This window comes from Sylvia atricapilla, chromosome 1, assembly GCF_009819655.1.
Source record: "Sylvia atricapilla isolate bSylAtr1 chromosome 1, bSylAtr1.pri, whole genome shotgun sequence".
Lineage (NCBI taxonomy): Eukaryota > Metazoa > Chordata > Aves > Passeriformes > Sylviidae > Sylvia > Sylvia atricapilla.
The window spans coordinates 49,005,231-49,031,857 of NC_089140.1; the positions used below are offsets into that span (position 1 = coordinate 49,005,231).

The 26,627-nt window shown below is 36.7% G+C and overlaps 1 protein-coding gene across 12 annotated transcripts in view; it reads right to left on the reverse strand.

Moving 5' to 3' along the window:
* The window catches only part of ARPP21 (cAMP regulated phosphoprotein 21), a 141,949-nt gene that overhangs the window by 93,163 nt on the left and 22,159 nt on the right, over positions 1–26,627 (reverse strand). For 8 of the 12 annotated variants that reach the window (XM_066322140.1, XM_066322186.1, XM_066322166.1 and 5 more), the window contains exons 2-9: positions 11,087–11,255; positions 9,119–9,318; positions 8,685–8,726; positions 8,256–8,291; positions 7,302–7,391; positions 3,105–3,249; positions 1,802–1,880; positions 409–468 (exon numbers count right to left, since the gene is read on the reverse strand). In XM_066322140.1, the coding sequence (XP_066178237.1) occupies positions 409–468; positions 1,802–1,880; positions 3,105–3,249; positions 7,302–7,391; positions 8,256–8,291; positions 8,685–8,726; positions 9,119–9,280 (614 nt within the window). In that variant the 5' untranslated portion in view covers positions 9,281–9,318; positions 11,087–11,255. Of the gene's footprint in view, positions 1–408; positions 469–1,801; positions 1,881–3,104; positions 3,250–7,301; positions 7,392–8,255; positions 8,292–8,684; positions 8,727–9,118; positions 9,319–11,086; positions 11,256–11,346; positions 11,419–14,509; positions 14,595–26,627 lie in introns of those variants that run through there. The other 4 variants (XM_066322133.1, XM_066322117.1, XM_066322158.1 and 1 more) reach the window with 4 other exon arrangements.

Sequence of the window (26,627 nt, forward strand, 5' to 3'; positions counted from 1 at the left end):
ATTTTTAAAGCTGCAGGAATATTTTATTACAAAGACCACATAGCAGCAAGAATCCCTCCACCTAAGCTCAGTTTTATTTTCCAATGCATTAGAATAACATATAGCAATAACCAAAATCCTTGAGATAACATATTTGATTATCCTCTATACTAAAAGCTTTAATTATATGTTAGGATCTAAATGAGCAGAGCCAGTGCAATTACAACACAATGAAAGGCAAAAGGGTTTTATTTACATCTACTTTATTTCAAGCAGTTCCACTACGTGGCAGGAAACAGAAGCCTGCTCTTGCAGTGTGTCAGTAACAGCCCTCAGGAGCACTGTGGTCCATATGAGTGCATCCCTCACACAACTCTCGCCGCAACACACGCACGTGACTCAATAAACCAAGTGTGGAACTCCACTTACTTGTTGTCACTAATAAAATCAATAATTTCCTGTTCCATTTTCAAGAGTATCATTCTGTCCCTGTCAAAAAGAAATGCAAGGATTTGCACCATCAACTATGAACAGACAAATTAGAGGAAAATATTCATATAACAATGTTTGTAAGGCTACTTTGCAAGCATTTTCAGTCATCTTGATTAAAAATGAAACATGTTTTTCCTACTCTGGATCATCTGCAAAAGATGTTTTTCTGCTTTTCTGTACTTTCACTGACATACAGATTCCACTCTTCTATGAGCTCTGCTATGGTCTGAGAGTGCTTCCAGCCACAACAGCCTGCAATCAATGTGCTGCATAGAAAGACTCTAACTGCTATAGATAGCTTTGGTCTATTTCCACCCTTTTTTTGATGGAAAATAAGATTTCCACCTAAGCTAGATCTTTCACAAGAGGAGCTGCTACCCACAGAAATTTTCAACATTTTTCCTGAGACATATCTTGCACAAGATATTGATTTGCTGCAAGAAAGCTGGACACATCTAATCTAGTTAGAAAGCACAATAGAGAACATCACCTTTGAACTAAGGTCCCCAGGAGGCAATGCCACAGTATTTCTCAGGCAAAATGTTCTGGTTTTCACCAGAAGGTGAAAGGGAAGGTCTCAGATGTTCCATTCCTGTACCCCCGTTGTCAAAAACATTCAAAGGTGTCCCCAGCATATTTCCAAACATTTCTAAGCTGGACAGAGTCCCATTATTCCTTCGTTCTTTTGAACTTTCTCATTTTGCACAGATAAAGCAATGGAAGGGCCTTGCATCATCTGTACAAGGGATTATGCAAGCTTTTAGGTACCAAATTATTCCCAGTTCTTCGGGAGTAATTACAGAATTACATGTCACATGTTTTACACATCTAACTGAAATGAACATTGAAAATCACAATGTAAAAAAATGTTACAGATCTTTCCTTGGGTACTTAGAGGCAAATCTAATGATGAGATGAGATTGTAGCTCCAAATGAAAACTACGGGAATACTGAGAGCAGAATTTGGCACTGAGCATAGGATTTTAATTGTGTGCAGCATTGCTAGAAGAAAGCTACTTTATATTCATATACAAATCCCCAACCGCAGTAGTTATAATGCATTATTGCAATCACCACAGAGTGCCATGTAAAAGAAGGTAAGGACAAAGACCAGATGTTACTGAAAACGAAATTAAGCAATGGGTGACTGGATGGGGAAGTAGAAGTTGATGACTTTTTATAGCATTTTTCTCAGTTAACAGCCTACCTCCTTTATATTTTCCCTCTTAACAATCTCCAGAAGAAATAAAACACAGTGTACAGTTATGAGAAGTCAAAGACTGCCAAGTATCATTCCAGGAATGTCAGCTGTAACACAGGAAATACCTACCTGGGGTTATTCTTTAATGTGTTAATGAGAAACTCATGCAAATCTATGCCTGTTGAGTCTGTATACTCTTGACTGCAATCTGAAAAATAAAAATGAATGGCCTCCACTCATATATTTCATTTCAACAGTTCTCATTAACTATGTTATAAATCAAAATCCATTTTCCAGCAACAATCTGAAAGAATATGCTCTGAAAGAAAATAGCCATTTGGAGTTCAGCCAAGAAAGATACCCATTCTGAAGCATCAGGTGGACATTCATTGTTCCTCTGTACAATTCCAATGAGGACATAGCATCAAAATTAAACACTTACAGAAACTGTTGGTCATTTAAAAACACAGGAAACTTCAGTGCCATTCAAGACCCTGCCAAGCTTTTCCTTTAAAACATTAAAAAAATATTTCAAAATGAGGAAAGCAAAGTTTGATTCATCAATGTCTCTTTGCGTCACTTAATAAATGCTGTACACTCAGCAAATGAGGAATCATACCAGTGGGAACTCCATTTGCATTAAAAGACTGAAATCCAATGACACCTGGGAGTAGGCAGTTAATAGGGATGCGTGACAGGAGCCTGAATTAATTTTTCAGCATTATCTCCTGACTCAAATGTACACACAGATCCTCAAGTTGGCGTGAACTGTGAGAGCTCCATTGAAGCCAAATGACAATTCACACCAGCTGCAGATCCACACCCAGGTAGGCAATGATTATTCTTGGGAGACTACAATGCAACTTTATACCATGAATTAATAAAAAAAGATATTAAAAAGCAATACCAAATTTGCACTAAGTAAATTTGGTACGTGATAACAGAATATTGCAATGCAAGTTAAATATCACGGATGATATTTTCTTACAGCATTTTAAGAAAAAATTCTCCATGAGAGAGAAGCAATAGTTAAGAGGATTACTATCTACTGCCTACACTGCACAAGTTACACGCCAATATAGTATCAATAATCTAGATAAAAGAGCACTATATACAGTTATTATGCAATCACACATATATTTATACATTTATGTCTTCATACCATCACAGTTAAGCATTCAAAAGATCGATTTTATGCTAAAGAAAACAAATAATATCTAATAGAAGAGCTCAGTTTGGAAGGTTCCATCACTTTAAAACCCAATGTTTGTACAAAAAACATTCTTATGCATACACATTTTCGGTTCTGAAGTTTCTCAGTGTATGAAAACACTTCTATTGTGTACATATATATAAATAAATACATCCTTGTAAAAACGTACAACCCTTTCTACAATGATAATTATAATAATTTAAATATTTTTAAGTTCACCTTTTGATAGCATTCTGATCTTGCTTTTTTCACTGTTTTTATCTTTATTTTTATCCTTCTCTTTTTCTTTCTCGGAGTCATCTTTACTAGATTTATCTTCTTCTTGCAAGCTAGGAAAACTTGAAAGCTGTAGTTGGATTGATTCCTGTTGGGGAAAAAAGATAGATAAATTATGGGCCAGATTCAGTACGCTTCCCACGGCTTCCAACCTGCAGATATTGACATTAAACTACGTGTAGCTAGAAAGTTGAAGCCAGATACATTTCTTTCCTATATGAAATATGGCATTTTTTAGCCAGGTGAATTATGATATCTTAGAGGCCAAATTCTAGTGGTAAGAAGGTATTTCTTCTCTAATATTTTGGATCTTATAAAATTTAGGCTACCTCTATTAAGGGGACTATATTATTCTATACTTCAGTAGTTTTTCCTTAAGGCTTTTCAGAAGAATGAAATACATTTCATTTGGCTTTTCTTAATTCTATAATTTAAAACTATATATGTTTAGTGATGATCAGTGGATAGATACCTAAAAAAAAGCCTTTTTTGATTTCACTACAAAGTCTGCAGGTTGATACGAATTGTTGAGCACACGTATGTGCAGGTTGATGGAGTTTTGCGGCTCTAATGGTAAAAGAGTGCCAGCAAATTTTAGGCTCCATTGCATACCAGAGGGCTTACTAATTTACCAGGTAACTCATATTTAAGGACATATGCAGATATGCCCTTTGCAAAGGGTGGGGGGGGGGGGAAGTGCCCTGTGATTTTTCAAGGATGTTTTACTAAGAGAACTTCTCTAAGGCATCACAAATTTTACCCTCAAAAATTCAGTATTTTGGACACTATTAAGTCCCTTTGAAACTTGCTTCAGCTTGAAAAAGTTAATAAAAATTGAGAATTCAAGCTGGTTTGCATTTTCTAATTTTCTTTAAAGAACTTGCTTTCCCTGCTCAAGACATTACTTTATACTGACTTTGTTTTAACAAAGCCCAAATAGTTTTCTTTTTAAGTTGCCATGGCATAATATACATATTTCAAGAAATCCTAATCTGGTTGGACAAAAACAAAGGAAGCATAATTCTGTGTTTAATTCCTTCAAAGAAAAAAACTCTATATGCTTAAGTAGTGTAAAAAAGCACATTTGAAGAAAGGTGTCACAAAACTCCCTGGTAAATCAGTTTTCTTTAATAGGAGTTCTGCATTCTTGATTATTTTTGACATCATGTTAATGAAAACCTAATTCACCAATACTGGAGAATTCCAGAGCTTCTTGAATGCTAGTAAGTTCCCTTCCTTCACTACTTTTTAAAGAATACTAGCACGTCAAAAGATCAATAGAAAACTTTAAAGTAAGGAGTGTGTTTTAAGTAACCATTATGAATTCAAAAGATGTTTCCAGTAATTATTACAAATTTTAGGTTTCTGAATTCTTTAAGAATGAACTACAAATCAGCCATCACAAGACATGTAAGACAAGATCCTAACAAAACAAGGTATCAGCATAAACATGCCACAGTAAGACAGAAATTGGTAACTTCTCAGCTTAATCCTTATTGACTTTTTGTGAAATTTGAATGTGGCACAAAAGACTTGAGATGAAAAGCACTGTAAAAGAGAAACAAAGACCTGGACCCAATATTTAACCTGACCTACCACCCTTAATCCCTACTTCTGCTAGTTCTGGCTGACAATCTTACCCAAAATCTGAGCCTACAGAGGGAAAGAGTGGGAATTCCTTGTCATTTGAGGTAAGGATACATTGAGGATTGTTTCCTGAATTGCTCAGTTGTGCTCAGAGAACTAATGCCTGCTTTCTTTCACTTCAAATGGCAGTTTGATTTCTCATTCAAACAACAAACTTTGGATAAACCATTGCCAAATGACCCCCAAGGATAACTTGATTCCCTGCCCTGCCCAGGACAGAGTGATTGTGCTGCTAGCTTTTCAACAGGAGAAAAATGTAACTGGCCACGTTGTTCCCAGGATATTAATCCTAAACTTCACAGTGGTTCTTAAAAATGCGTTTATGAAAATGACAGACTTTACAGAAAAGCACATATATGAAGATACAGTAAATACTGTTTTACATGTAGCGTAATACTGATGTATTTGCACTAGAAAAAACACACAAAAGGGTTGTAGAGTCGTGAAAGCAAGCTACTGTATATTTTCTTAGATTTTTATTTATTTTTTTCGATAATAAAATACAATGTTAATAAATACATTGATACAAGTATAGTGAACAGCAAAATAGATTTTCAAATTGCAGTAATACACTTCTTGGTCCATAGTATGACATTAAAGGCAACATTTCTTTTAAGTAAGGACATAGTGAACCATTGGATAAGCACTCAAGATCAAGTAATACAGGTAAACAAGTTTTTTCCTTATACAGGAAAATGAAGGCAAGTATTCAAATATAAGTACAAACATCAAGTCTGCAGTACAATCCATACTCAGTAGTTCTGGCAAGGTACCGTACGTTCTCTGATAATAAATTCCCTGTGGTTAATAAACCATGAAGATAAAATAAAAATTATTTTAAAAATTCCAAACCAAAAATAAGCTATTTCTCCTCTAAAGTAAAAGCAAAACAATTTGGTTGGCACAAAACTTCCTGTATCCTTCAGCCAGCCCAAGGAGGAGCCTGCAGGTCCAGCTTTCCATAGAAAAGTTGAGCCACATTCATTAGTAAAAGGTCAGCAAGAGCAAAAGGGCAATTCCTATCAAATCAATTACACCAAGCCAATTGTTTCCTTAGAAAATATGCTGGGGTTAAGGGAGACATTTCATCTCCCATAAATAATTTAAGATAGTTAAAGAAGTCTTTGCTGAGGCTGGTCAGTCAGGTAAGACCGAAGGCTGTGTGAAACAGGAACCCCTCCTCTGCCTGGGATAAGGATAGGGATTTTGCCTCAACACCTGCCAGTCTCTCTGTAGTTTAGTACAGGTCGTGTGCAGTACATTATAAACTACCAGCAATGCTTAATACAATCTCTTTATACTGTTCTCCTTTTCATTTTCCATTAAACAATAGAAAATACAAACAAAATTGGAACAAAAGCCACGCATTTTGAGTAACGCAAGTCAAGCAGAAAGCGTCTACCTACAACAGAACAACTGATAAAATAACTTGCCCATCTACTGCATAAGCATCATTGTAGAGCAGCAGAATATGTACATGTCCTGCCGCTAAACAACTTGGTTTTTGGTCTTTCAATAAAATTAAAAAAATAGAAAAACCTCTCCTTACTTATCAGTTAACAGGAGAGACAGATTTGTTTCATTTCAAGTCAATAGAAACAGTGAGAAAGTACACTTAAATGTCATTTTTTATTTTTGTGCTAAGCTCACAGGAAGCCACTTACTCAAGCTCTCTCAATGGCTGATTTCAGTTGCACATAAGCATCTCATAAATTATAGGCAGTGTTTGTCATATTTTGGGTTTTAGTTAACTGGGTTTTTTTAAGCCTTCCTCACACTTCACTAGGCAAGCAAAGAGGAGTAATTGAGGCTTAACTTTTGTTTTTTGGAGTACTTTTGGAAGTTAGTCTACAAAGACTGCCACCAGTGTCATTGTCTGAGGTGAAGAGTGCAGAGGACAGAACTCTACCAGATGCTGGGAATACAACACTACCAGTACAGATAAACTCAAATACACGCTTTTTGATATAGTTTAATTTACACCAAGAGTTTAAAAAATGAATGCCACTCAGTAGGAGGCATCCTTGGCTCTACCAAGGTACTTTAGAGAGTGAAGGACCTCTGAATTGTATGTGAAGGGGGACACTGATATGAAGTGAAGTCTTAGAGAAACCACAAATCAGAGCATATTCGTAACTGTATTTGGTGTAGCCTCGAAAGAGATAGCCTTAGAGAAAAGAACATATTAATATTCTTTTTGATTGTTACTATTTTTTAAAATTTTAAAATCTGAATTCTTTTGAATTCTTTTCCATTTGCTGAAATTTTCAGGGGGTCTGGAAAAAAAAGCAAACAACACCCTGTGATATAGCATAAAACTAGTATTTCAAATTAAAGTTCACGCTAAACCAGTAACTCCATAAAAACATGTTCATTGTGGGATGTAATTTTTCCCCCAAGAAAGACATTGTTAAATGCCCATGTAAGTAACACAATCATGCAACTGAAGATGGAGGTCAACCATGCAGCTAACAGCAATGATTGCAAGTGTACCTGGTTGTCATGAAGATTTTCTGCTCCTGGGCGAGGGGATGACTCTTCACACACAGCAAGACTCCGCACGAGTTTTCCCTTAGCTCCTGACTGAATAAGAGAGAGAGAAAACAAAACAGAAAATACTACTACTGACCCCAAGTCACATAAGCTGCCCACATCAGCTGTTCCCAGGTAAATATTACCCGCCCAAGTCCAAAAAAATGCATTTGCCTTGGACATGGATAAAAAAGGATTCTAAGCAGCAAGACATTTGCCACACAGGGAATGGTGGTAGGTTTCTTTTTGCTTTTATCATTTCAGCTATAGTTCACTCGCTTCCACTAAAAATTGTAACAGCAAAGAACAGATAGTCTAATACTGAAAGTAATTTAACACAAACTCAAGTGTTCCTTTTACCATTTGGTTTGGTGTCTTTTTTGTTTGTTCTGGGAGGCCCTACGCTTCTTCTAGTAGTATTATATCCAAGAAACATGGACAATAAAGTGTAAGTGTATTAAGGACTTCACTTGAAAAATTCAAAGAAGTTTTTCAAGATTTTATTTGTTTCTAGAAGCTCCTTCCCACACCTGCCCCCACCCATTCCCCCCTTAGGGAGCTAGAAAATCTCTGTTTCTACACGGCAATATTATTCCATTTAAAATAAAATTCCAACAGAAACATTAATTACTAAAGCAAAAGGAGTGAATGTTTTCCCTTTCCAGCAGTGCACAGAAGCACACATGCTGTCTAACACAAGGATAAAGGGAAGCCTGACACATTATATCTGGAGGCAGTTCTCTGCCTTTGTGTACAAGGACTATGGGGTAGGGGGCAAGAAAAAACCTTCAATGCAACAGAAAAACTCAACCAGAAAAGTGATGAAAGAATGCAATTTTGATTGTAGACAGACATTTTAATTGAAATTCTTCATCCTATTGTGGCATGCAACTCCAAACAGAGATGGACCCTTACCTTGGATCTCTTTTTCTGCTGATTTGCGCCTCGTTTCTGGGTACAGCAAAAAAAGAGAAGCAGTTATCACTTCAGTGGAAAGTGGGCATGATAAGAGCATTACCAATAAACAGACAAAATAACTTCTAACTGGTGTTTTAAAATCAGTTGCTGACTGCAAAAGCAACTTCCCCAAACCCAGTTTGGAAAGCAGGGAAGAATCATCTCTGCTCATTTTCATTCATTTTACAAAGAGGTAAAAACAAGAAAAAACACTACACACTGTTCTGTAATTTTGCATATAATAAAAATGTAAGAAAAGGTATACTTAAGTAAATGCTCCCCCTCTCCAAATTCCTCTTAAATTGCTGTCTCCCCCTTTATTTTTTAACTTGATTGAGCAAAAAGGTTAAAAACCCCTCATCCGATAAAGTCTTCTTATCAAATTACCTTCTTAGGCTTTGTATAACAACTTTTTGTTGGCAGTAACACCTACAAACCAAACCACACATTAAGTAATTATTCATTAGTATTACCTGTAAATTCATGAGATCAAGGTAGTTTTCTAAATCCCCAAAGTGGGAAAACAGTCAAATATCTCACCCAGCTTTAAAACAGATGTCTAGAAATTAACTTCTCAGAAAAAGTAATAACACGGGCAGCAGCCTAAAGAGCTTGAAAGGTATAACAAATAACAGTATTTACTTTATAGCGAAATAAAAAGAACCCTAAATAAATAAATATTTTAAAAAGTAAAATACAGAAAGGTCTCAAAATCATAAGAAAAAATAGGGGAAGTGTAGGCAATGAAAGAACTCACAGAAATGGAAAAGCAAAGGTAACACATTGATATTTAACATGCCCATTCATTATTCGTGCCTTACCTGCAGCTCTGTCTTGGAATCACTGAGCTTCTCCTCCTCGACTTCTGAGCTTTCAGATTTATTAAGAACACAGTTGTCCAGGTTGGCTTCAGAGATGGCAGTCTCCTGCTCTTTTGCAGCTTCCTCTGCTGTCTCCTGGTTCAATTTACCTTGCTCAGACATTCTTCCAGACAGAAATTAAAATAACAAGATTTGTTGACCTGAAAGGTCAAGATACCACGACACAAACACACACACACACACACACAAAAAAAAAAAAAACATTGGGGGTGAAATTTATTTTTTTCTTTTAATTCCCAGTTTCCGTTCCTCTGATAAACAAACCAAAATGTGCAGCTTAGGAGTGGAAAACTATGTATGCCCCAGCTGAAGAGATGTACTGAATCAACAATATTGGGTAACAGCAGAATTGTGTCAGGTTCAGCATGCAGATCTGAACAGTCTTTGTGGAGAGCAGACTTAAGATAAGGTGCTGTCACTCCCCAGCCCAGCCTCAGAACTGCCAAGGTTCAGGCAGGGACAGTGAAGGACTCTCTACCCCAAAGCTCAATGGTACCATGCAAAAAGGACTCATTCTAGGTCTCTAGCATCTCAATGTTCCCCTCCTCTAATTTTCTTTTTTTTTTATTTCTTTATTTTTTTTTCTCTTCTATTAGCACAAAATAATAGTCAAAGAAACAGAAATAAGAACCAAGCATGAGCAACAACACTGATTTAGTATTCAGCTGTAGGTTTTATGCACAGCAGAAGCCATGGTGCTCAGTACCACCATAAATATATATATATATCTTTTTTTAAGAGGGTGTATATATATATATATATATATATATATATATATATATATATATATATATAAAGAGGTAATAATTCAAGATCAGTATGAACTTTAAATTTGGCAATAAAGCTCTCAGGGTCAAAAATTTTAGGGATCAAACCTAAATTAACCATTTAACCATTATTAAAATCTTAAGTCCCCAAACCTGTACCATTCTTCAGTACTCGGAAAATTGTACAGAAAGCCCTTGGCAGGTACTTCTAATGAAGAAATCTCAACTGAACTGCATTTACTCTCAGCTTACAATGGGTTTGTTGTACAGAACCTTTAAAGGCTTCTCACAGTTAAAGCCTATTATTCTTTTCTCTCTCTTTCTCTGCCCCCAGCTCCCTCCTGAAGACTCCCCCACTGATCAACTGTCAAAGGAGACTCATGAATAATTTAACTTTTCTTTCCCCATCCATTTGGCTTAAGAAGTATCTTCAAGAAAAACAAAATTTGTATTTGAAATATGAAGTTATTTCAAGAAGGGTCTCTTGTAACACATTGCCACTTTTCAACAGTGAAACGACAGCTACGAAACAAAATCACACTTTGCCATCTTTCTTTTTACAGTTTGAAATAAAACGTTTCATAATAAAATAAATAAAAGAACCAGTATAACTTACCTTTTTTTTTAAGCCACGTTTTAAGTGAAAAAAATCTAAGGCATACTAAGTTATAAACACTTCTTCCACTTTCTGCTTTTGTTTTCACACTGTAAGCAAATAAAATTTCCTATATAATCTTCCTGCTTGAGAAGGACTGTGAATTTCACAAGAAATCAAGCTATAAGGTTCACAAATAAACTGAATGGTATATGAAACTAACCTGAACTTGACTTGCCTTACTGTTAGCTAATTGGTGATTCTCCTTCCTCCCACCGCTCTCCTCAAGAAGGCCAATGATTTTGGCTATTCTGCAGTTACAACTGAAATTTGAACCGCTTTGATGAAAATTCAGAACATGATGAGTGGCAAGACCTTTAACTGGTCTGTTAAATAGCCCTTAATTTGATAAGGCTTTCCATCAAGAAATGCACATGCATGCACAAGCTCCTTGTGAGCAGATCAACCTGCAGCTTATCTATATTCTTACACAGTGCTCACAAAAACAATTACACTGGGATCAGCTGCGCCCAAGAAGCCATTTACCTGAAAAACTGCTATAATTCCAACCGTCTTTCTAGCGTCTTCTGTTGGTCTTTGCTGGTTAAGTCCACACAAATGATCAACGGCAATGTGAGTCCCATGTCCCCATTAACAGTTCAGAGTGCCAATCTCCATGCTGGTCCTTCGGAGAGCTTGACGCACCATAGCCAACCTGAAAAAGACGACAAATAAATAACATCGGCAAGGGCCACGGCACAAGGGAGGGAGGCAATGGACAGGACCAGATTTCTAACACTAATGACCAGTTTCCAGCAAGTCACTTTCACAGCTTGATCCAGCTCCACCTGTCTCAAAACTGCCTGCTTCTTCTCTAATGAAGGCTAGAGCCGGCTGTTCAAGTCATAACAGCTCCTACGCAAGGAGCTAAAATTAACAATTGCATTATGCACTGAAGATTACTCATTTCAATTTTAACCTTTTTTAGCGAATTCCAGCACTTTTCATTAAAAAAAAAAAGCATATATACATATTTATATATAAGCTCATCTGTTTGCTTCAACAGAAATCAATGAGGGTATGAGAAGAAAAGATTTGCCTGCTTTTTAACTATGGCTTCTGCTCCAATTAAAACTTCAACAGTCAAACACTATTGAAAAAATAGCTAATAGCTAGGTGGGTGCTTTTAGAAAGTGACCTGGTTTATCAGGGTAGTGAATTGAGATGTTCATTTAATAAACTGAATAAAAGTTGAAATGATCCGGAATGGGGGGGAAGAGGAGGACAAGGAAGAAATCCTATTCCCTGAACAACACCCACTAAAAAATTATTCTGAAGCATTTTGTAAGGAAGAAAAATGAGATTTCCAGGTTATGGTTTGAGAAATAAACATAAAGAAAGAGTTGCCTCAGCAATGCAATTTCTGCTGTTCATCAGAATTGCGTTTACCAGCTGAATAGCTAATTTATCAGAAAACGAGCATTTTAGGATGAGGCAGACTGATTTGCAGGCCACGGCCATGTGCTGAACTGTCTTGGTACAACAGGCAGCTCTTCTCAAGACTTGCACGTGAGTCATGGTTAAAGCTGTCAGTGCTGACACACAAAACCAGCAAACAGAAAGCACATATCATTCCACTGGGGAAGGGGGAGGAAGCCAAGCAACAATAACGGGAGATGCTATTCTGTCTTTTTGATTCTATTAGACTCCTAGTTTCTGCAGTGCGTTTTACATTGTACATGGCTGCAACTGCCTTACAGCACGTGTCAGCACACTGGAACTTGCCATGTGAAAAGAGTTGAATTTGCTGCACCAGAAGTGGAATTTAGGCTTTCACAATATTCCAGTCCTGCTCTCTCTGGGAGCTCTGGCACACAGAGGAGACCAGCAAAGCAGTTCTGTAAACTGCCATCCGGTAAATTTATAAACACAACTATTACTTTTTCTCAAACCATTTAATTATTTGTAGAGAGTAATACAAAATAAGTTTCCCACTAGGTTTTTGGTATTTCTTGCAGGATTTTTTTAGAAATTCCAGCTCATTACAAACATAGGCTCACAATGGGAGTGGAAGAACATCATGGAAAACTATGCCCAAGTACTCAAGCACATTGAAAAGTATCTCATGGAGCCAATACTCAGGGAGCAAAGAGTAAATTAATCACTGACTCAAAATCCTTTCCTTGTAACAATCTTCCATTACCTGTTTACCTCACAGTTCCAAAAGAGAGATGGGGGGAGGGATCAGGAGGGGGGAATCAACCAAAATCAATCACAAACCAAAAATCCCAAGGAAGTACAGTGCATGAAGGTTTCACCTGGAAAACAGCCATCTAGGAAATAGACCAGTGTAATCAAAACCATCCAAAACTAACAGAAACACAGATATACATACCAAAATCAGAACACACACAAAATTTATTTTATAAATCTTCAGAGTGACCATTTGTTGTGAATTAACTATCCATAAGACAAATAAACAGAGCAAAACAAAAACCAGACAGTAAACCAACCAACCAACCAAAGGGCAGCAAGTGAAAACATCTGCCAAGATTTGGTCTTGTGCACAGATGCCCAACAGCATCTTATCATGCTCTACCCAAGGCAAATTTCATTATAAAATGAGTTCCCTGTCTCATTACACTTAAGATTTCTGAAGACAACATCATTTTTCACCGTCAATGTACAAGGCCACAGAATCTTAAATTAAACAGAAAAAAACTATCCATAAATTTCCCCAAGAGAACACAAGCAAGTGGAAAATAATCTTGCAACATATAGCTACCATCCTCAAACCCAGAACAACCATGCCTGTTAGGATGATTTTGTAAAGAAATCCTTCATAATTATCTTCTGGGAAACAAAAAAGAAGACAAGAAGAAGTGAGACATATAGCAATCAAATCGAGCTCTTCACTTTCCCTTAATAAAGATTTCCTCCTTCTTTATTAAGCAATTTACAAGTGATGACTAATCACTTACATACTACAATACGTAAAATACACTTCTGGTTGTTTGGGTGGGTTTTGAGAGGGACTCAGGTTTCCAGAAAATATTTCAGGGAGAGTATAAATAGCAAAAAGGAAACAGCCAGAAAATAGCCATTGAAAGCAAGACATTTTTTGTTGGAAATATGTCTCTGTTTTTCATACGTTTCCAGGATATCTCGTTATTCAGTGATGAATGTACTTTTACTATTGTCAGTGCTGCAATGACAGCACTGCTATGGAAAAACATACAGGATTATTCCATTTCTTGCGCATCCACAGAAATGTCAGGGATGATTTGACTGTCAAAACCTTCGGTACCGAAGTGACGCAGAAGCCTGAACAAATGCACTTCTGTTTCTGATCCTCAGGTAGAAACCACAAAGCTCGTTGCTAGGCAAAAACCATCTTCTTGATATGCAAGTGAGGAAAATTTCATAGGGTGTTGGGATCCGAGCAGTCTACAGGAGCTTGCGGCAAAATTTCAGCCCCTAATTCCTTAAAGCAACTTGAGTATTGCACACAGCAACACAACAGAAAATACAGGGACCCACCAAGTCACTTGCAGATCCACTTTAATGGAAATATAATCTGCACAGAATTCGTAAGTGCCAGCTGCTCAGAACACACTGTGGGATGGGAATGCTGAGGTTTTTTTCTCAAATTCTTTTCCTTTTAACAGGATTTTCATTTTAGAAGCTGAAGGTACTATTGAGCTTGAACAACTACAGTCAGAGCTTGAAGAGAAAGGGATGGAAGAAGGCGTGGATGGTCACATACATTCATACAACACATACCACGCAAATTCCAAGAAAAGTATGTGGGAAGGAATACAATTAATTTAATGCACGAGTTTAAAAACTATACCCAGAACTGTCAAAAAATCAGAACAGAAAAGCAAGCAAAGATGCTAGAAAGCCCTATGCAATGAGTACCAGAGAGCTAACCATCAAATGAAATTCAAGAGAAACATCACACAAAACCCCCAGAGGCCACTACAGCTGAGCAAGCCCCTTCTGTATTACATATGAGGTGTTTTGATGGCCTCATAGGTATGCATGGTGAAGCAGGCATTTCTAGATCATTAAGCTCCCAGTACGACACACGTCCTCTCTCTCTCAGAGAGAAGATGAGCAGACTTTAAGGCCAAAGAGCATACTCTTAACCACAAGCAGGCAGCAGCAGGCAGGACAGAACTCTGACAGAGTGAAATCCAAGGGCTTTGCTCCAAACAAATCAGCCAAGCATAGAGGTCAGAGTTATTTCAAAGCCTGAACAGATGCTGAAAACTTGCTGATACTGGGCCATATCTATAAGCCAGGATCCTTCTCATCCCATCATGATTCTCCATTCTCATGAGTGGTTTGCAGGTATGTCTCCATGAGCTGGAAGCAGAGTTGTCAGTTGGGATTTCCACTAGGCAACATAAACCTCATCCATATGTATCCAGAGAGGTTTGACTCACTACTACTAACTCACTCGTCAGACTCCTGGAAGGCACTGGAAATGGACTCTAGAATTATCTTAAGATTGCCAGCAGACATAACCCTCAATTTTGCCAGATTCTCATGTCTTAAATCATAAGCTTCATGTTATTTGACATTTACTTAACTATTTTGGTTTCTACCATTAAGAAAAACAAAGAAAATCTCAGGTTTCACAATGAAAACAGAAGTTTCAACTCTTTGGTGGCTTCAAAGAAAACATTCATGATATAAAATGTATTGTTTAAAAAAACAACAAACAAAAAAACCCCAACAATGAAACCAACAAAACATCCCAACACCACACTAAACACCAAAAAGTAAAATAAATCCTGCAGTTTTAGATCAAACTAACTACTACTCAGTTGTCTACCTCCCAGTCTTTAGGTCTAGTTCTAGTCCTAGTCTTTACATCATTAGCCTGTGTGCTCCTTTTCAGTGTTTTCCCACGTTTCCCAAAGAAATACACAAATGCACTTCAAAGCCAATTTTGCTGCAGTGTATTAGCGTAGCAGGATAATAATCCATACCAGTTCTGATATCAAAATGCTTTAGTATGAAAACAACCCAACCTTAAGATTGTGAAATGCACAGAATCCTACAAGTTCATTGGCTGCTACAAGACTGAAGACTAAACCTTACAAAAACAGTGCAAAATTTTAATTGAAGTGTTTGATGTCTTTTTCATTTCCTACCTCCTCCTCCTCACATTGTCTCCTCTTCATCATCACTAAAAAACAGATAGTGTGATTGCATACATTTTCTGCTCCTACGTGCCACAGACCTTTGAAAATAAAAGGTCATTTAGACTCATTTACTGATGGCACTTTACCAGAGACTGTCAGCAGACACTATTTTTTCCCATGAGTTAAAAAATCATGAGCGTCTGCACACAAACAACAGTGCAGAGGCCCCTGACCCAGCTTAAACAGGCCAGAAATCAACCATCAGTGGCAGCCAAATTTGATGAAAACAGGGCAGACTGAAACACTAGAACTAGATTTCAAATCCTATACAAAAAATCAGCTGCCTCTGAAAAGAGGTAACTAGATGACATAGAGCAGCCTCCCAGGTGAAACATCTATCTTGGAACGACACTGGTTTTCATCCCAATCTGCATGTGAAACTCAATATTTACAAATAATAGCAAGGATTCTCAAGAACAGTTTAACAACCAAAGAAAAATCCCAGAAGGAAGTCAACTTTTTGTGGTTTACACCTGATCCCTTTTTTTCAAAGAGATCCTCTTGTTTTTAACAGATTGCCACAATTTTTTTCCACTTTAATCCCCTGTCAGACAACCTCATGTCAATGTCATCATCTTCAGCCAAGTAATAATGATGTTCCCTTCAGCCTATTATATTCCTGCAAAGCTAGAAGCTTTACCCAGAAAAATAAATATAGATGGCCTGTAGGGAGTCTTTGTTTTAATACTTAAGAAAAGGCTTGGAAAAAAAATGCTCTTTTATCTGTCACAATGATCATTTGAAGTCTTCCAGGATCAGCATGAAAAGATACAAGGCAGAGTGATCTGGCTAATAAATGTCAATCACACAACTTTAGTAGGAACTGAGTAACACCCAAACTTTTAACAAGCTAATCAGGTGTACAAATCAGCACTCCTGGAATGAGTTGTTTGCTTTAGAATAGCCTTCAACACCGCCTCATGCATTTCAAACACATACACCAAATCTTCTCTCATTCCCCAACAAAACCTGATAAATTTCCCTAAAATCAAAGTCATTAAATTAACTGGTCTCACTGTTAGGTGGTGGAAAACAGCACAACACTCCTGAGTCCAAAGAGAGAGACAGAGAGGCTCCTAGCCATCCTCAATACACACAAGTCTCTTTGAAATACACAAAAGTCATTTTCCTTAAATCCCATAATGAAATCAATAGTCAGCATGGGCAAATACACAGTTCAAACGGAAAGAGGGACTGAAACTCATCTTCCCAGATAATCAGGTCTATTTCTCAGCTATTGAAGATAATTATATCACAAAGTCCTCTTTAGAGAGCAATAGCTTTATTTTATGACTAGAGGATGTCTAGGGAAGAATGCTTTAGCAATTTTTCTGTAAGGATGTTCAAGAATCTCACTGCTTTGCCAGGACACCATCTCCATTACCCCATCATACAAATCAAATACTTTGTACATTTTTCTTACTGTGCCAATCAATAATTGCCCTCCAGTTTAATTAGCTTTCTTGACTTCACAATAGTTTTGTCTTCCTGTGGGAAATAACTGTACATCACCTCATCATTTGTTGTTAGGTTTAAAGAAGCCCATTCCTTTTAGTTGCCAGTTAAACAGGTCTGCATTTTTTCCATTACTATAAACTTCTAGTCTGTATTTTTTTGTTAATAGATGGTCTGCTTCATCATTTCCTCACTTCTCACCAAGACCACATCCTGGACACACATGTTCCTACACCCATCAACATATAGTGGGGAATGCACTAGAGGAGCTCCATCTCCACGAAATCTAAAACCAGTTTAAGGATATTGAATAACACAAGGACATCCCAAAAGGAATACTATAATTTCAATACGAAACCCAGATCAACAGCACAGCATAAAGGAACCTGGGCTCCCCACAGAGGGGTCTCAGCAGTGCTCAGGGCAATTCAGAGCTACTGCAGAGAGCCAGTGTGGGAGCTACTGTGGACTGAACTGATGAGGCTACAGATATCCAGCACCAGCTCAGTGATATAATTAAAGCTTCTGGTATGATGTCATGATACACGTCTATGCATAATGAGATCTGGGATAATATATAGCTTACACTAATTTTAATTTTTATAGAATACATGCATATAATTGAGTTTAATGCAGAAGTTCTTGAAACACTTCTGGCTTTTCTAAGTCAAGCCACTCCTACTCTTTCTTCCTTCAAAGCCTTCTCTTTGCCATTTCTCTCAAGCAGCTACAGAGTACGCCCATTTTGCTTTACACACAGAACTACAAGATCAACTTAACTTATTTCTTTACTCAGTTCCTCCTAAAGTTTAAGGACCTGACTAGAAAATCCAAGCACTGTGCATCTGCATTTCAGGCATATGCCTTTGAAGAATTCAGTCTAAGTAGACTGCAGGTAATAAATGAGCAGCCAGCTAAGCCATCTTTCATCATTAACTAATAACCAAACACAAAGCAGTTGAGCCCAAGGGGGAAAAAAGCCCACAATATCCCTAAAAAGCAAACGAAACAAAACAATTTTGTACACTACTAGCACAGTATTTTAAAATACATAATACTCAGGAAAGAGATGGCCCATAAATTTCAAGCAATTGCTTTACACTTCTTCCAACATCAGCAGGGGAGGGAGGCATAAACAGATGAAAATACACCAGGAACTGACCAAGTATCACTGAGTCTCACATGTGCTTATCCTGATTTTTTTCCTTCCCAATTTCTATAATAGCCCCTATATTTCATCCTGCCATTTCTTGACAAATTAGGTGCATTTTCACTAGCACTAGCTTAATTGGCAAATCCTGAAAGAAAATAATTGCTGAGAGCAAAGCAGCATTACACTGATGAAACAGACCTGAGCTTAACAACTAGAATTGCCTTAGCAGACAAACACTGACTGCAAAACAGCAAAAAGCTTTCATAAAAGACTTGACAGAAAAAAAATACTTTATTTTCCTCCAAAAGTCTCTTTTGATTACTAGAATTAAACATAGCAGCTATTACCACTTTCCTAAGGCCACTTTCTGAAACAAAACCAGCCTGCAGCTGAAGTAAAATTCTTCATTTCAGAAGAAACAAACAAAACCAAAAGCGATAAAGATTATTAAAAAAAAAATCAAAAAACCACCACCATACACTCTGAGACATCCCCCACATACTGTGCTGCTCAGAAAGTGCAATTATATTTTCCAAATTCAAAGACAACTCATATCAAGCTTGTTTTAATGCTGAGTAAGTTTTCTAAGTCCACATTCCAGCCAAGTCTCCTCTATCAAAATCCACAAAGGCTAGATAGATCCTTTGAGAGCTCCCAGTACCAGATAATTTTATACTTTTTAATACATAATTTTATTAGTTTTCCTTATCAACAATGGAACATTCCCAAAATTTCTCTGATTGTGTTTATCAGAAAATATACTGGAATACAAATGCTTTGTTGATGACTTCTTCTGTGCATTAGTAGGCTTGGGAGAGCAACATTGACTGAGAACATTTTACATAGACAAAGTCTTATCAAGTACACTCATTCTGCTATAAACTGCTCTTCTGTCTAAAATCTTGAAAGATGTATGGACAAGATTTTTGGTTTTCTACCAAGTCTGTTCTTAACTGACTCTCTAAAAAATGGTTATTTTTCACATCAGACTCACATGCCCTTTTTCTCATTATTGGAAGCCCTTCTGAAGAAAAAGAAAATTAAGACAGAGGCATTATCTTTCTGCCCTAGTACTACAGAGAAACTATAAACACATATAATAAATATAAAAAGCTATATGAAAATATATGTTACTGTATTTGATCCATATATATATTCATGTTTGAATATAGGCATATTTTTACTTTATAAAAATACAATCATCTCATTTTGTTGGCTGCAATTTTGTCTGGTCTCAGGCAATACAGTTAAGGTGAATACAATTTAATAATAAATACATAATAATAAATACAATACATTACAAAAAGAAGGCTTAACTATGCTATGGATTTGTATTCAGTATTCCATGTTGCCATGGTTTCAAAAGGAAATTAAGAAAAATACCAAAGTATGTATATATATATATATATATATATATATAATTATAAATTAGGAGCCAAAAGGCCTAATGATTGAATGCATGTTACAAAAGCCAACAAAACCATTACACGCTGTTGCACACTGCTCCGAGCATTGGAATGCCAAATAATCTCAACTTATGCTCACTTACAGAAATAACAAATAAATCAAGCTTTATATCTTTTGTCACTTCCCTTGTCATGTGAAAAAGAGATTAAAACCCATCCTAAAATATGTACTGATACACACTGCATTTCCTCTTTAGCAGCATCAGGACAATGTGTTACACATTGCCAGCTGCTGCTGAAGAAACAAAGGAAGACATTCAGTTATGAAATACCAGTCAGGTATTAAACTGTCACCCTTAAGGCCAGCAAGAGAAAGAAATCCTCTTCAGAAAGAGTTACAATAGCCAAGAGAGAAAAGGCAGAAGCTCAGGTTCACAGAACAGGCAATGCCAGTTCACAGATTTGCAGCTTTGGCTTCTGAAAAGATCTTGCCAGAAACCCTGTGGTTTCAACATTATGTTTGCCTTTTCCAGTGGGTAATTCCAGGCTCCTTGTGACACCGTGAACAAAAGAAAAGGCAGAAAAAGTGTTTCAACGTCTGACTGCGTTTTTCAGCAAAGAAACTATGACATATCTATGAGAGAGATAAGCAGTTTTGTTAAAAGCGTAATTGGCCACCCCATATAAAGCCAGCCAGAAAGCTTCATGACACATGAACTAATAAAAGAGCAATGAATACACAGAAGAAATCAAATATTCAAGCCAATATCTCCAAGGAATATGTTCTATTAAATTTAAACTAGAAAAAAAATGTATTTAATCCAAAAGGACATTCAAAAAACAATCAGAAAAACAGTGAGCTTTTCCAGTACTTTAAATCTTGTTATACAGATTGAAGTCGCCAGAAGTTCAAATATGATTTTAAAAAAACTCCTATATGATCAAAAATTGTGTTTACCTGCGGTGAAACAATCTGTCTTACTTGGCACTAGAAACCACTAACTACATCAATGATCTAAAAATACTGAGATTTAAATTACAGGAGAGAGGTGTGGGACCAAAACTCTACAGCCTGCAATACATTTGATTTCCACTGCAGAATGGCCATATCATCATATTTTTTTCATTGCTTTGCTCAGTAACAGGGAAAACAAAAATGTGATTATCAAGCACAACACCAAAATCGCAGAGGAGAATATATTGCATGAAATTTGAAGAAGAAAAATGTAGGTGGTAGGAATTTACTATGATATATATTAGAGATAGCTCTAAGATAAAAACCCTTTAAAGTAAAGATGTATTTTCAGCCTTGAGTTCCAGTCTGGCCCTTAAATTAGACTGTTAAATGGGATTTTCATTTAAAAGTTTTTTGGGAAAAAAAAAAAAAAAAAAAAAGACATGCAGAATAATTGAAGAAGGTATTTCTAACATTTCAGAATTTAATGAGCACTTTGGAACTTCGGTTGCCCTAAATTATTTAGCTAAAATTTCATTTTGGCTGCTTATGTATATTTTAGTGGCATTCAACTACATAATCCAGTCACTGTCCTTTTTTTCCCTCTAAATATTTCATAAAATTCACCTGTGAAATTGGTCTTTTTCACCTATGTACCCATATTTAGTCTAGGTTGACCTTGCCCTTCCAAGAACTGAAACCATCCTGTTGTGTAAAACACAAAGTCTGGTTCATTAGTTCTTCGTATGTAATGCTGTTATTTGAGCCTCAGGATTTATTTTGATACCTTCAAAATTTTCAAGAGCTGATGAAACAGGACACAACTATGAGAAAGGGCAAGTCAATAAGCACTTCTGTCACTGTAAACCCAGTTCTCCTCAGAACTGTGATCCTTCTTCCAAGACACCCCTCCTAAAGAAAAAAAAAAGACCTTATCCTTTGCATCCTTTATTGTAACACGTCCAAGGCAAATGGGAAGAATTTATGCCTTTTTCTTCTGATGGTAAAATTAATGTGCCTGAGAACTTTACACAAAAGACAATATAACTAATTTATCATATGCTTTGCTTAATTTATGATACACTCTACAGGAAAACACATCTCCTGATCAAATACCGATTAAAAACCTTCACCTGCTGTACAATTGGAGACACTGAGAAGAGGGAAAGAGAATTGCAGTTTCATACAGAACAATAAATCAAATTCCACAAACAGTATTATAAGTGCTACAATATCTCAAAATCACACAGTTATGAATCCAGTTTCTATGTATTACTTTCAATAAATAAACAAATAAATAAAAGATCAAACACACTCTCCACCCCAAATCCATAGTGAATATGCTCTGTCTCAAAATGGGGTTAAAACACCCAGGGGATTGTTATGTACAGGTGCTGAGTATAAGCAAGCTCACCAATATTCCAAATTTTAGCAAATTTTACCAAAATTTAGTGTAAGTAACTACATACTAGCAACTCTGCTAGATAATCACTGAACATCTAATAACATATGACTTTAAAAAAAATCCGTATGAGTGAAAATTTTCACTCTATTACAGAAATGAAAAAAAAAAACAGTCTAAAATATCAAAATATTTACCATAAGAAGTATCTCTCTGTAACTACATGAGCAATCACCTGACAGTATAAGTTATGGCCATATTGTAAAAAATGTTGAAAAAATAATTTTACAAGAAAATATATTTGATATTAGCTTCAACTGCTAGCTGTTTAGCTATTTAGCTTTAGCTATTTTCCAAAATAATTCAATTCAAATAGCTGTATCTGGGCAGCTTTCCCCTTCTTCTCCTCAGAACCTCATACTTCAACTGTCAGCTGATATTCTGTATGCTGATCAGAATTAACTGGGCTGAAGCTTTTTTCCTTTTGCTATTGCCTAGGCTTCTATGCTGCTATGATGATTTTTTTCTAGGTGATTTTTCACTTACAGATGAGCATTGGCTTTTATACGCAAGTACCATATACACATAATCTGACAGGTTTCATTTTCTTCCCCTAGAAAACCAACAGAAAAGAAAATTAATAAAACTGTTGCATACATTAAAAATAAAGTATCTAGCAGTAAATTCAGTTCTGGATTTTACTTTTAATTAGATCCATAGCTGTCTCTGGTTGGAGAACTTGTAGGCACACTATAGATTGTCCTCTAAATATCAAAGTAATATCTTCAGAAAATATTCATTATTTAGGAGGGACCAAGCACAGGTCAATCAGCAACTCCTCCAACGGCACCACGAAGTCCAGTAAGTTAAAGGCTCAACAGTGCCCAAAAATCTAGGTTTGATTCAGGTTGAGAATTGGGCCACAAAAGCCCTGATCTTCAGAAGCTCCTGCAGGCATGGAGACCTGAACCACCCTAAAGCCTGCGATCTCCTTAATTAAATGTACCTTAATTGTTAATGTCCCTTAAATTGGTACATTTAAGGCATACATCTTGCATCAGAGAAAAACTAAAACTAAATGGATAAACCCCCAATGAACAGTAACATTTCTCTTTTCTTTCTACCCCTCTTCTGAATACTGGTTTTGCTGAAAGAGCTTCTGAGTCAGACAGTCAACCCATGGAAAACAAATGTACAAATTAGTACCTCCCCCCTAGACCATAAAAATAGCTGGGTTCAGTAAAAGTAAGTAAGAATAAACCCCATCTTGACCTATAAACAAGAAGTCTTGAAGCGATGTCTGTCAGAGTACAGTAAACCTGTACACGGTACAACTTCCAACACCAATTCAGGATTGTTAGCAGATGCAAAGATAACACCTGTGAAGCCATATAAAGCTGCAACTGCTTTTAAAGCATTTCAGATAGCACTCAGATAGCAATGTGCTTTTAAAGTCTAATTTGCCATTTTAACTAGGATTAACAAATTAAATAGATTGCGTAGTGTTTGATGAGGGAAATACTTTTTGAACTGCGTTTATCCAGAATCCTCCATATTTTGATGGGAGCTGCTTGGAGCTACCATAATACAGGACACAAATCCACCAAAACAAGACAAGAATATGGTAAGGATGTTTAGGGAAGAAGGCCAAATCTTGACTAAAATGTAAAATACCTATCATAATTCTGTTAATTAGAATATATGATAAAGAACAACAATAAATATAAAGACACTTAAACATTCCTAAACCTCCAAATATCCAAACCAAAATATCCCAGACCCTTAGAAAAATTCCAGTTTCTCCTGCTGCTCCATACAAACTCCTCTTGATTTAAATGGGAGTCATAGGAGAAGAAGTATGGTGGAAAACCTGAAGAATGACAATATTTTTGACACAGAAAATGAAGCAATCTTCATGAACTAAACAAAAATAATCAGACTCTCACATGGCCAGTATCAGACCAATCTTCCTGGTCCAGCAAGTTACAAATGAAGCCTTCATTGTCTAACAACTAGAACATTCAAATGTTAGAACCAAACCAAATAGATTAAAAGAAGGATGAAACTGAATGCAAACTAAAAGGAGATGACCATAGCTTAGGAGTCCCAACACTGGACTAGAGAACAGAACAAGACTTGCTGTGCTGCCACAGCATCTTGCACAGGTTAGCTTCAGCCACCTCTGTGAGCTCACTTCTGTTCAGGTCAGGGCTTTAGTAACTTTCCTGGTATCTACATGGGGCAGCCTTGGCACAGGAACTGGTAATTGTATGGCAGCACAAAAACCAAAGACTTGCTAGACTGCAAAATGGTATGACACCAGTCAGCAGAATACAAAGGAAATTTTTTACCCTTTTAGTTTTCTGTAAGCCAAGGAAATAATATTTCAAAATTGTTTTTCTAAAAATGTTTTTCTAAAACATTTATCCAAGATCATTTAAAAGAATGTACTGAGATGCAATGTGGCTGTAATGGAGCTCACTGTTTAGCCTTCTCATTTCACTGCATACTGTAATTTATTTCTTCGTGTAACACTTTTCATTAAATAAAGGAGAAGGACTGGTTGCTATGCATTTTTCACAGGGATATCAGGATGGCATTCATGACCTGATTTTTATCACCAGTGGGCACAGAAAAAAAAATTTCATGCAAACAGGGAAAAAATACATTAATGTTACATTTCAAAAGACATTTTAAAAACACAGAAATCAAGATTTTCAAAGTGATGGCTCCCACAGCATACATAATGTGTCATAAGAAATATTCTGTCTTGCTATATGCTATGTTTTATGAAATTTAGCCTAGTTATTATGGCTGTGGGAACCATAAGCAGCCATCCTGACAATTTCATTCTCAACTGCAATGTTGCAAGCACTAATGGAATTTTGGTGCTTAATTTCTCTGCTTGCTTAAAAAATGAGGGAAGAAAAGAAAAGGAGGAGAAGATAGAAGGAAACAGCACAAGAAAAAGGGAGGAAGAATGTTGTCATTTCTTGTGTTCTAATTATTTAAGTCTGTGGTGAATTTGGCATTTAAAAAGAACTGCGAGCACAGAGTATTAGGAAAACCAGAGCTTACACTAATCCACTCTTAAAACACCACGCAGGCAAATCTGTTATCACTGGAATGCATCACCCTGCTATGGGCAGTAACACCAACCATCAGATCTCCCTTTTTGCATCCCCAGTTACGAATGCAGCCAGGCAAGAAAAGGCCCATGTCTCTTGGACAACTCAAAGACCTCACATTAACAGTAGCCAGATCTTCTCTAGCCAGAAAGAAATCCTTCAGTCTACAACAATATGATCCCAAAAAAACCCAAGTAATGATGGAGTCTGAAGATGGGTAAGTCCTGTGCACGGCCAGGAGTTGGGCTCAATGATCCTTGTGGGTCCCTTCTAACTCAGCTTATTCTGTGATTCTGTGAAATTCAATACAAAGGGAATCAATGCTCCCTCTTTCTTTATCCCCAGGAGAGAGATAAGAGGTCTATGGCCTAAGCCACCTTCCTAAAACACACAAAAACCCCATTTGCTGCTGTGTTTTATTTTTCAGTTTGCATGTTTATTACTTTCCCATTCCCATTTCTTCTTCTCAGTATAGATAAAGCCTGAGAAACTACGCAACAGTTAAACCAGTAGGACTAGACCAACTCTTCAAGCACTACCACAGCTCTGAATACTAATCATTTTAGCTTCTATCTTTGGAGATCATTCCCATAAAAAAGGCAAGCAAAACCCCCAAACCCACCTACCCCCACAAACTTCTTGTTCAAAGAGCTTTGAACATTTAATTGTATCCCCCAACCCTGATTTTCCCACCCATTTAGAAACAACAATTATCAAAGAGTAAAGAATTCTTGCCACTGGACAAGTCTTTCTTTGACTGTTTTCTCCTGTAAAAGTATCCAAACACACTATTGCTTCTGAAAATTCGAATTTCAAAGCCACAAAAGGAAAAAAAAAATCCCTGATTTTCTTTTAGAAGTGTATTTGAAGAAGGAGTAGAGTGGGAGTTTACTGCTCTTTCATTTTTTTCCCTTAATGTGCCTTTTTTCAATCCTTATCTGAACCATTACCATCTTAAATTTTAGCCTGCTTCTAGTCCGACAGGATACACAGGAGTAAAAAATCTGAGGCTGTTTACGTTTGTATATGACTGTAGCCAAAGACAGGTGGAAAGGCTGCCAACTGTAATTGCTCACATATTACCTTATGACTAATGTTGATTTTTTTTTTTTTGTTATTGAACCAAAGGTTAGAATTTGAAAGATTAATTGTCTCCTAAATGGTATTATCTGATAGAACTGCCCAAATTTCAACTGCTAGGTTCAACTGCTAGGTTCAACAACGAGTCCTCTTTGTTTCTCAGAAATCTTCGTTCTGGGAAACATTAAGACCTCACAAAATCAAAATACCAAGGCACTGACAGAATAGAAAAATACTGACATTGACAAGCACCCTGCAGCATTCATACTGGTGGCTTGATAACTCAGAATGG